This window comes from Pteropus vampyrus, unplaced genomic scaffold (assembly GCF_000151845.1).
Source record: "Pteropus vampyrus isolate Shadow unplaced genomic scaffold, Pvam_2.0 Scaffold305, whole genome shotgun sequence".
In the NCBI taxonomy this organism is placed as follows: Eukaryota; Metazoa; Chordata; class Mammalia; order Chiroptera; family Pteropodidae; genus Pteropus; species Pteropus vampyrus.
Window position 1 is genome coordinate 1,215,378 of NW_011889086.1, and position 12,251 is coordinate 1,227,628.

Below are 12,251 nucleotides of genomic sequence, written 5' to 3' on the forward strand. Positions count from 1 at the left end.
AAAAACAAATAAACTATAGATACAGAGAATATTTTGAGGACTACTAGATGGGAGGGGGTTGGAGAGATGGTGAAAAAAGGCAAAGGGATTAAGAAGTACAAATTGATAGATACAAAATAGTCATGGAGAAATGTGTAGCATAAGAAAAATAGTCAACAATGTTGTAAAAGATATGTAAAGGGGACGAGGGGTACTTGTTTTAGGTGACCACTTCATGAGTTATATAGATCTCTACTATGCTATACAACTGAAACTAATATATTATTGTATGCCAACTATAATTGAAAAAAAAAACTCATTGAATTGTACAATGTAAATATAAACAACTAATTGCCTGTTATACTTCAATAAAGCTGTGGGAGGGAAGTCTTTTAGGACCTGGGGAAAAGAAAAGAAACAGAGATCCTTATTATGAAACGTGTATTATATTTTGGGGTGAGGTGGAGAGTAAAATCTGTGTAATGATTACAAACTCAAGGATTAAGGAAATTTAAAAAGTATATGTGAAAACTCTGTCTTTAGGAACCACAGACTCAGGGAAGAAGAAGATCAGTTTTTAAATCAAGATATTTTAGTTCTGTCAGAAAAAGAACGGTGAAAATATATAAGAAGAAAAAGAAAAAAAATGAAGGAAGGAGGGAAAGAATTCACACTGACCGACCTGGAGAAAGAGAATTTTACTTAAGAAAAAAGTCGAATACTTGAGACTAAGCTAAACAGATATGGAAAATAAAAGGAAATGTACTCCCTGCATAACTGATTTCAAAGCTAGAGAGACAAATCAGACAGTATTGGATCTAGATCAGCAAGGGTAAGTGGGGACTTAAGTACAAGAATTCAACTAACAAAAATTTGGGGACCCTATGGAACATTCCTTAGAGAGTTGAATTCTTAGGCCAAAGTATTCCAGAGCACAGGGCAATGGAAAAAGCCAACTGAGACACAAAGAAGAAACCTTGGGATCCTGCAGGGCTTGGAGAATGCAGAGAAAAGATCAGTGTATGTGGAGAAGCCATCCCTTTGAATGATGCTCAGAGAAGTGCCTGGTATACCATGGTCTCAGAATTAGAGCCTGTAGTCACTAAATAGAAACTCTCCTTTTGTCAATACTGGAGTTCCTAGGAATACAAAAGGAGAAGGAAATTAAGTGGTTTAAAATACATAAATGAGTACTAAGGGGAAGAAGAAAGACTTGAACTTAATATGGAGGATGCTACCTGTTTGTAGGAAGACATTGTTGACTTAAATGCTTCTTTTTAATGTAAGATGCCAGATAGACAGGGTGTTTGTTTTCTGCATATGAAATGCATAGTTACATTTAACTTAATGGTGGGGATTTCTCCCAAATTCAAATGAATTTGAATTTCCAGGTCACAAACTTAGAAGTCAGGAACAAACTGATTGATTCCAGTAAGGCTGAAAAATTTTCTTCTTTTTAAGCTTTCTTTTGTTTAGAAGAGGCTTTTGCTGCAAGAGTTATATTGTCTTAAAATTGTGTAGTTGTGGGTTTGCTGCTATCTATGCTCTGTTGATTCTTTGGAACTTTGGAAAGCCAAAACGAGAATGGCAGAGTAGGATTGATTCACTTTTAGAGATACTTAAGAAATGGCATCTGTTATTCTATTACCACCTATCTTCTAGTCAAGAGGCACCAGTACCTTTAACAATAGGTACAAGGTCGTACATCTCTAGAATTTATTCATTTTGTATAACTGAAAATATATACCTGTCGAATAGCAACTTTCCATTTCTCCTTATCCCTAGCCCCTGACAACCAACGTTCTACTGTGCTTCTCTGAGTTTGACACTGTTTCTTCCTAATCAATTTTTTGGATGATTTTGAGAAGGATTAACATTAATTCTTCTTTAAATGTTTGATAGAATTCCCCTGTGAACCATCTGGTTCTGAGACTTTTTTGTTGTCGTTGGGAGATTTTTTTATTATTACTGATTCAATCTCCTAAGCTGTTTTATGTCTGTTCAGATTTTCTATTTATGGTTCAATCTTGGTAGGTTGTATATATTTAGGATTTATCCATTTCTTCTAGATTATCAAATTCTTTGGCATATGACTGTTCATAGTGAGCTCTTATGATTATTTTTATTTCTGCGGCTTTAATTGTAATGTCTCCCCTTTCATTTCTCACAAGTTTTATTTACGGAGTCTTCTCTTTTGCATGGAAAATCTTTTCTCAGCCCTACAGTTTGAGTCTGTCCTTAAATCTAAAGTGAATCTCTTGTAGACCACAGTTGAATATTGTTTTTTCATGCTTTCAGACACTCTGTCTTTTGAGTGAGGAGTTTAATGCTTTTCTCTCTATCTTTCTGGGACTCCTATAATGCATATATTGGACTGTTAGATAGTGTCATATAAATTAATTGAGCTTTTTTCACTCTTATTATTTTTTTTTACTCCCATGAATGAATAATTTCCAGTGACTTGTCTTTAAGTTTACTGATCCTTTCTGGATTGTCTCTGCAGTTGATCCCCTCTAGCGAATATTTTCAGTTCATTTATTGTATTCTTGAGTGTCAAGATTTATGTTTGATGTTTTTAAATATTTTCTGTCTTTGTTGTAATTCTCATTTTGTTTATGAACTTCCCCAGACCTGGTTGAGCATCTTTATGATAGTTAGTCTGAATTCTATGTCACTGAATTATATATTTGTTTCATCAGGGTTTGTTTCTGGAGATTTTACTTGTTTTGGGGACATATTTTCTTGTTTCTTCATTTTCCTTGACTCTTTGCATTGGTCTCTTCACATTAGAAAAAGCAACCACCTCTTCCAGTTTCTTAGACTGGTCTTATACAGGAGAGGTCTTTTATCAATAGTCCAGTCAGAAATTTTGGGCACCTCTCAAACCTTCATGCTAGTCCAAACCTCTGTCTTTGTTCTTAGTGGCTTTTAGGCATCTAAAGTATGCTGCGTCCTGTCAGTGCTCTGAGGAAGATGAGACACTAGCCAGTCCTCAGGCAGCTTCCAGAAGTGTTACAGTGTTAGACATGTGGTTTACTTCCTTCCCTCCCAGGGAAGGGAAGCTGGAATCTGGGACTTTTTGCCTGCTAGCTCTCTGCCGAGCTATAGGAAGGACATTGATAACTACTGTGTGCTAGTTCAAACTGCCATCTTTGTTTCACTGGTTTCTAGGCATCTGGTTTATGTTGGGTCTTATCAGTGGTCAGAGAGAGGCAAGACAGAAGCCAGTCCATTGGGCAAACCTGGAAAAGTTGGAAAGTTGGGCATATGATCTAACTCTTTCCTTACCCAGGGAGAATCTGGAAACTGGGTTTCCTTCCAATTGTATGGCCCTGTGTTGAGTGTAGAGGTTATGGTAGGAACTGTGTTGAATTTTCCTACTAGCTTTGATGTATCTGGTTTCACACTTGCTCAGAGTGCAGAAGTCTCTGAATTAGTTTCTGCATTTCTCACAAAGGGAATTTGTCTGTGTATTGTTGTTGAATCAGTGCACTCTACCATTTTGTCGATGTCACCCCGTCACTTATTTTTCATAAAATGGAAAAAATATAAGTAAAATATTCCTTTTGAAAACAAAGTTATTTGATATTATGGGTCTTTGAATTGGGTTTTGGAAGTGTACACAAACTTCAGCACCTGTATCTTAATATTAAAGCAGATATCTCCAGTTTTTTTGGAATACTTTTAAGTTTGGAATATTTTTTAGTCTGTTGGGATAATTAATTTCTTCTATTTCTGCATGTCAAATATTACTTTAAAGGTTGCCTTCTGTGTTTCTTAGAGATTGAAGGGGGAAGTATTTTACTTGTGATTAGCACTTTTGGTCTGAAAAAATATTAAATATGCTTTGGTCTATGTAGCAAATAAACCTCATAGTAGATAATTCCTGAATTTGTAAAGTCTGTCTAAATGTTTATCATCCAGTTTTTAGAACATTTTTTTTAACTGCTAGATGAGTCATGCTTTTGAAAATGGTACCTTATAATTTCAGTTAAAATCTTTCAACTCATTTTATATTTTATTGGTTATTTTAGAAGAATACCTTGCTTTATTTTCTCAGTTTATATTTATGTTGTGAATATGCTGACTTGCTATTGAAGGACATATTTCTGTGTGTAATTAGAACTTAGCATCACATAAGTATTTCTGCATCAATATACATATGTATGACAGATTTTATACACAAGCACACACATATTACACATACCTTGCACATATATAGATATATTTGTATATGTATAAACATGGATCACATGTTTATGTTTGTTGTAAATATTTATATTTTCCTATTTATTCACATATATACCTGTATATGTTTAATAGGGCAAAATACCTTGAATTCTTTTTAATTTAGAATAATCAATGGTTTTAAGGAATTATATTATAGTTCTGGAAAGATTTGTAATAGAAAGCACCAGAAATCTGTCTCACCACCTAGACAGCAATCACATTGACAGAATCTGTCTGCTTTAACTATTTTGGAGCTCTGGAGTCTGTTGAAGGCTTGCAACTTTTAGGGGAAGTCTTGGACAATGAATTTTGCTTAATTTCAGTCCATTTCAGCCCTTCACACAGTAGCAGCTACCTATTCCACACCTGCAGTCACATGGCAGACAGCTGTGTATGTGTTTCTGGAACAGCTTGTAGACAGCTTTGGTAGCCAGGGTGAACAAAAAGAACCTTGCCTTCCTAATATCAGGGATCTGTGCTCTGGTCACTGAATGCCGCTTTTGATTGCAGATGGGCAGACAAAGCAGTGAGAAACCATTGTTGTTTCACCTTCTCCCATTATTTCAAGTCCCTCTCCTTCTAGCTAAAGGGACTTCTGGGGAATTTATAGGTCTGGTGCCTTACCCCCTCTAACCCCACCGCAACACACACACACACACACACACACACACACACACACACACACAACAAAAACAATAACAAAACCAGCAAACCTTGAGTAAAGGCATAGAATCTGAATTCCAGAAATACATTGTTATTAGATTCAGATGTCCAGTGTTCAACAAAAGAAATCACAAGTCATTCAAGGAAACAGCAAAGTATGGCCCATTAAAGAAAAAAAAATAAACAGAAATTGTCCCTGAAAAAGACCTAGTGGCAGATATACTAGACAATGACTTTAAAATATGCTCAAAGAACTAAAGGAAGTTGTGGAGAAAGTCAAGAAAGTGATTATGCATAAAATAGAAATATCAGTATAGAGATTGAAAACCTAAAAAGAAACCAACAAGAAATTCTAAAGCTGAAAGGTGCAGTAATAGAAATATAAGATTCACTAGACAGATTTAAAAGCAGATTTGAACAAGCAGAATAAAGAATCAGTGAACTTGAAAATAGGACAGTAGAAATTATTGAGGCTGAGGAACAGGAAATTAAAAAAAAAAAGATTGAATAAAAGTTAACAGATCCTAATGGATATGTGTGAGACCATCAAGTGGACAAACATATATATTGGGGTCTCAGGAGGAGAAGAGAGAAAGGGGAAGAGAGAATATTTGAAGAAATAATGGCTGAAAACTCGCCAAATTTGCTGAAATACATCAACATGAACATCCGAGAAGCTCAGTGAACACAAAATATGATAAACCAGTGAGACCTACACTAAGATATATTCAAGTCAAACTTAAAATCAAAACCAACAATAAAGAGTGAATCTCAAAAAGAGCAAGAGAGAAACAAATCATCACATTCAAAGGATTCTCAATAAGATTTTTAGCAGATTTTTCATCAGAAACTTTGAAGACTATAAGACAGTGCTTGATATATTCAAAATGCTAAAAGGAAAAATATAAAACCCTGTCAACTGACAATCTTATATGAACCAAAAGTGTCTTTTAAAACAAGAGTCCCCAGCCCCCGGGCTACAGACCAGTACCAGTCAGTGGTCTGTTAGGAACTGGGCTACATAGCAGGAGGAGAGCAGCAGGAGAGTGAGCAAAGCTTCATCTGTATTTGCAGCCCAGTGCTAACATCACCTCCTCAGCTCCACCTCAGATCACCAGTCACTAGATTCTCATAGGAGCACTGGTCCCTGGTGTCAAAAAGGTTGGGGACTGCTGTTTTAAAAGTGAGGGAGAAATTAAGACAGTCCCAGTTAAAAGTTGAAGGTGTTTGTGACCACTAGACCTGCCCTAGTAAGAACTGCTCAAGGAATTCCTACAAGGTGAAATGCAAGGACACTAGACAGTAACTCAAAGCTGTCTGGAGATATAGTGATCTTAATAAAGGTAAATGCAAGGGCGATTATAAAAGCTAGTGTTATTGTAGCAATGGGTTATAACTACTTTTTGTTTGTTTTCTACATGATTTGTTTTCTAATACATTTAAAGAAAAAATTATTAGTATAAAAGCTAGTATTACTGTAACCTTAATTTGTTAACACCAAACCTTATTTTCTACATAATTTAGGAGACTAATACATTTAGAAGAATTATTAGTTTATGTTTTGGGGTATACAGTGTATTAAGATGTCATTTTGTGACATTAGTGACCCAAAAGGGTGGAGACAGAACTGTAAAGGAACAGAGTTTTTATGTTATTGAAGTTAAGGTGGTATAAATTCATAGTAGAGTGTTATAACTTTAGGTTGTTAAATGTAATCCCTATGGTAATTACACAGAAAATAGCTATAGAATGTGCATAAAAGGAAAAGAGAAAGGAGTTTAAACATTTCACTATACAAAATCAACTGAACACAAAAGACAGTAATGAAGGAAAGGAGGGATAGAAAAGATGTAGAGTGTATATAAAACAAATAGTACAATGACAGAAGTAAATCCCTCTTTATTAGTAAGTACTTTAAATATTAATGCATTAAACTCTCCAATCTAAAGACAGAGATTGGCAGAGTGGATAAAAACACATGATCCAATTATGTACTGTTTAGAAGAGACTCAGTTGATCAAAAGACACAGGTTAAAAGTGAAAGGATGGAAGAAGATATTTCATACAAACAATATCCAAAAGAGAGTGGAGATGGCTATATTAATGTCAGGCAAATAGACTTTAAATCAAAAAAGATTATGAGACAAGCAAATTTTATAGTAATGGAATATTCATATGAAATTATAACAATTATAAAGGTTTTATGCACCTAGTTACAGACTATCAAAATATATGATGCAAAAACTGACAGAAATGAAGGGACAAATAGATAGCTGTACAGTAGTTGGAGATTTCCATACCCCTTTCACAGTAATGGATAGAACAACCAGATAAAAGATAAGGAAGTAGACGACTTAAACAACACAATAAACCAACTAGATCTAATAGACATATACAGAACACTACTCAATAACAACAGCAAGATTGTTTGGAACATTTTCCAGTTTAGACAATATGTTAGACCACAGATTAAGTCTCAGTAGATTAAGATAGATAATCATACAAAATTATCTTCTCTGACCACAGTGGGTTGAATTAGAAATCAATAACAAAAGTAAAACTGGACAATTCACAGAATTGTGGAAATTAAACAATACACATTTAAGCAACCCATTGAATAGACAAGATATACGAGTGTCCAATAAGCATGTGAAAAGATGCTCTACATTACTAATAATTAGGGAAATGCAAATTAAAACTACATTGACATACCATCTCACACCCATTAGGGTGGCTACTATCAAAGTAACAAATAACTGTTGACAAAGATGTGAAGAAATTGGAACTCTTGTACATTGTTTGGTGGGAATGCAAAATGGTATAGCCACTATGAAAAGCAGTATGGCTGTTCCTGAAAAAAAAAAAAAAATGGAATTACCATATGATTAAGTGCTTCTCCTACTGGGTATATACCCAAAGTAATTGAAACAGGGTCTTGAAGATATATTTGTATATCCATCTGAAATGTTCATAACAGCATTATTTACAATAGCTGAAATGTGGAAGCAACCCAATGACCGATGAATAGATAAAGCAAAATGTGGTATATACATACAATGGAATATCATTCAGCCTTAAAAAGTAAGAAAATTCTGTAATATGCTGTAATATGACGAATCTTGAGGACATGGTGCTAAGTGAAATAAGCCAGTCGCAAAAATACAAGTACTGTATGATTCCACTTATATGAAGTACTTAGAGTAGTCAAAATCATAAAAACAGAAATTGTATTGGTGGTTGCCAAGGAATGGGGGAAGGGAAGAATGGGTAGTTAATATCTAATAGGTACAGTTTTACAAGATGCAAAGAATCATGGAGATGGATGGTGGTTATGGCTGTACAACAATGTAAATATGTTTAATACCACTGAATAGTACACTTAAAAATGGTTAAGATAAATTTCATGTTATATGCATTTTACCACAATAAAAAAAATTGTTTGCTTTAAATATTGAATAAAATTTGCTTCGAATTAAAATTATTTTTTTCTCTTTCTTTTTCCAACATTCAAAAATATTTTAATGGTGTTAAAAATGATGTTGACTAGCATATGATGTTCTATATTTGTGTATCACAATCTCACTATTTGCAGTCTGATAGCACTTTAAAGCTTTTTGATAGTACATTTAATTAGTATAGTGTAATTTTTTCTTAATAGATTTAATCGAAAGTAAGCTGGTTGAGAAATATAACAACTTTTTTTCCAGTCTCATTTCTTAAAGTGTAAGTTAAGTAATGTGAATAAATTGAACAGGCTTATAATAATATTTAAATCATTTTATACAGGATTCAGAAATAATTTTTATTATATAAATAATATACATTAATATAGTTTAAAAGTAAAAATCTTGCTCTTTTTCTACCATGAAACACCCGTTATATTCTTAGGACAGCTACTATTAACAGTTTTGTACATAGCCTTCCAGAAATGTCCTATGCATATAAAATATGCATATACGTACATGATGGAATTGTACATACATGTACTCAAGATCTATATATCCTATTTTTTAAAAAAGACATACTTTTATAAGGTATTTTGAATGACTTAAATATGTTCTTCAGCACATACATTGAGGAAAAATAGGTGATTTGATGGCCATATTAAAATACAAGTCTTCATGTTTATTTGAAGTTTTCTAATCTAGTGGTATAAGTTAAAAATAAAATTTCTTTAATACAGTCTATTAACAGATTAGATTTTTAAACCTTATTTTTATAAAAACATAGAATATATTAATTTGGAAGATTTTTGCCTTTAATACATGTTTTTAATATCCATACTGAAAACACTGGGTTATCTTCAGGAGTGGTATTATTGTAGATATTGTGTAGAAGTTGAGGCAAGGAAGAGGGTGGATATTCTCCTTTAAGTTATATAATACCATATTCTTTAAATTTATTTTTAAAGCAATGAACATATTCTACTTATTAGAATGATAGAAAATATTTTTTTAAACATGTAATGACATAAAGATAAATGTAAAAAAAGTGTCCTCATAACGAAAGTCATTTTGTGATTTTATTAATATTGGTTTTAGGCCTGTGTGGACGTCAGATCAAGTTCAGTGTTTTGGCAGCAGATGGAATTTATAGATGGCCTCTCTGGTTCTCCCAAGTTGCCAGAATGGTTATCCACACATCCTTCTCATGGAAACAGAGCGGAGCACTTGGATAGACTCATACCTGAGGTGAGCTAACACAGTATAAGGCAAGACCTTATTTTTACCACATTATTTATTTTGAATGCTGTTACTTCTTGTGCTTAGAAAAGGAGAATTCTAGCTTGTTGCTATTTTGGATTGTCAGTTTTCATAGTACTTGGCTGAAAAGTAAAATCCTTTTGTCCACAAGTCTTGGGGAACAAATTGTAGTGAGTTGACTTTTCTTGATGATGAAGGTTTAACCTTTTTAGTATCATATTTTAAAATTTTAACGGATGTGGTGAAAGTTTAAAACTCAAGGCATTTTTTTTAATATATTGGTCATAATTTAATCATTTCTTGGTGATTTAAGCTTATTGTTAAAAAAAAAAAACAATTAACGAGTTATGCAAGAATTTTGGGTCAAGTGGGTATAATTCCAATAGTGATGCTGGAGTTTTTCTTAGGAAAAAAATCTCTTGATATTAATTTGCTTTCCGGTCATTTATTTCTTTATAAAGATAAAGTAAAGCATGTGCTGTGTGGCCCTATTTTTTTTTTTTTTTTTTGTAGTATTCAGTAATGAATCAAGTTGAAGCAGCTTTCTATCAAGTAGTTTTCATTATCTTATAAAAATCTTTTGATTTGTTAACATCATTTAAAATACTTTCTGCAGTATTCACAGCAGTACAAAATGGATATCAGATATCTCCAAGGCAGGTTACACATTCTCTTCTGTCTCACTTGCATTAAATTTGCTGTTTGGTTATAAAAGCAGAACAGTCTTTAGCAGTTTAGGAATTGGAATTGGGCTGTTTGCTAAAGGATAACACAACAGATCCAGGGTATTACAAAAATATCTTTCAGTATGTCTTCAAATTTAGCTTAACAAATATTGAGTACCTGTTATAAGAAAGAAATAATGGTTGATACAGAGAATACAAAGAGAAGTAAAACATGGTTCTTGATATTTCCAGGATGCTAAGATAAGTACAAAATGATAATACAACAAGAAATATGATTTATAGTAGTATGCAATTTGAAGGAATAGCCTGCATCTAGTTTTGGATAAGAAACTACCATGAGGTTCATTCATTCATTTTTGTGATTAATATTGATATTCATTGATAGTCTGCCATTCTGTATTTCATTACTGGGGAAAGAGCAAGGAACAAAACAGTCTCTCCTTTCTTGGAACTAACATTCTCATTAGGTAATTCAAATAATAAACATACATATAGTTTGGAAAGCAGTGGTAAGCACATTGAGGAAAAATAAAACCGGTTAAAGGTAGTAGAGTGGGCTGAGTAGCAGAAAAAACGTACTAGCTTATATGTTCATTTTTTAGAGAAGGTCTCACTGAACAGAATCTGGAAAGAAGCAAGAGAGCAAGTCCTGTGGATATAGGAAGTCTTTCAGGCGAAGGAAGCAGCAAGTGCATAGGACCTGAATTGAGAATATGTTTGGTGTGTTCAAGGAATAGCAAGAAGATGCTGGGGCTGAATGAGTATAGGAAGGCAAGAATGGTTGAGGTGTCGGGGGATAAGACCATGAAGGGTCTTCTAAACTGTTGTAAGGACTTGACATTTATTTCAGCAGTTATGGGAAGCTAGTGGAAGATTTTGAACAGAGGAATGATTTATAGTGATCACGGGGTCTCCTATGTAGAGAATGGACTATAGTGGGGCTAGGGTGGGATTAGGAAGACTATTTAGGAGGCTCTGGGCAATAATCCTGTTAGGAGATTATAGAGGCAGAATAGAGGGAAAGAAGTGGTCAGATTTTGGATATATTTAGAAAGGAATGATTGACAGGATTTAGTGATAGTTTGGGCATACTTTGAACCTTTCATGAGCATGGACAGCCAGACATGGGTTCTTAAGAACTATCCTAAAACTATTTTATTTATACTCTTAATTTGAAGAAAAAATATTTGAGAAAAAAACAGCAGTGAAATTTACTTGCTAAAATGTGTAATCATTCATCTTAAAAGTGCAACATAGGACTGGGACAGTATGTGTTTCATCAGTAACTGATTTGTGCTGAAGATCCCTAAGAACCTTCTTAGTGCTACCCAAGACCTAGGGAACTTATACCACCATAGGAGGGTTAGCCAGTCTTTAAAGCTATAGCTACATGGCTTTCTCTTAGAATTCCCTTTGTTTTTATTTTTGTTCAGTGAAACTCTAAAAATATATGGTTTGCTTATATAGCATAATGAATTTTAGCCAATTTTCATCTGAAGCTTCATCTAAATTCTCAGTTGTCATTTTATCATTGAAGATAACTAAGTCTTTAGAGAAGTAAAAAATGTGCTTTAAAGAAGTCTTTAAAAAATTAATGAATTGATTAGTGAGTATGAAGACAAACAACAAAGAAATAAATATGTTATTTAGGAGCCAATGATGAAGAAAAACATTGGGAGCTATTTTTCTTCTAAAAATATCTATCCTAGTTCAGAAACTTAAATTGAAAACCTTATATTCTTATATTCCGCCCCCCCGCCCCGAGTGATTAAATTCAGTTAAAAAGTAATAAAACTCTACTACAATATTGGGAATAATTCAGTGGTTGAAGTGAAACTGATAGTGTAAGAGCATATTGTTAATTAGAATAATAGTCATAATTCAGAGATTGGAATTTCCTACTATCAATAGGTTTAATTTCTATAATGAAAGAAAGCAAATCATCAGGCAGTATATAGAATTGTGTGAGTCTATACACTACTAAAAACTA

General features: G+C 33.5%; 1 protein-coding gene across 8 annotated transcripts in view; it reads left to right on the forward strand.

The window, feature by feature from the left end:
* OMA1 (OMA1 zinc metallopeptidase) overlaps window positions 1-12,251 on the forward strand; it is a 63,068-nt gene that overhangs the window by 38,612 nt on the left and 12,205 nt on the right. For all 8 annotated transcript variants that reach the window (XM_011377073.2, XM_011377071.2, XM_023521506.1 and 5 more), the window contains exon 8: window positions 9,414-9,563. In XM_011377073.2, the coding sequence (XP_011375375.1) occupies window positions 9,414-9,563 (150 nt within the window). The remainder of the gene's footprint in view (window positions 1-9,413; window positions 9,564-12,251) is intronic.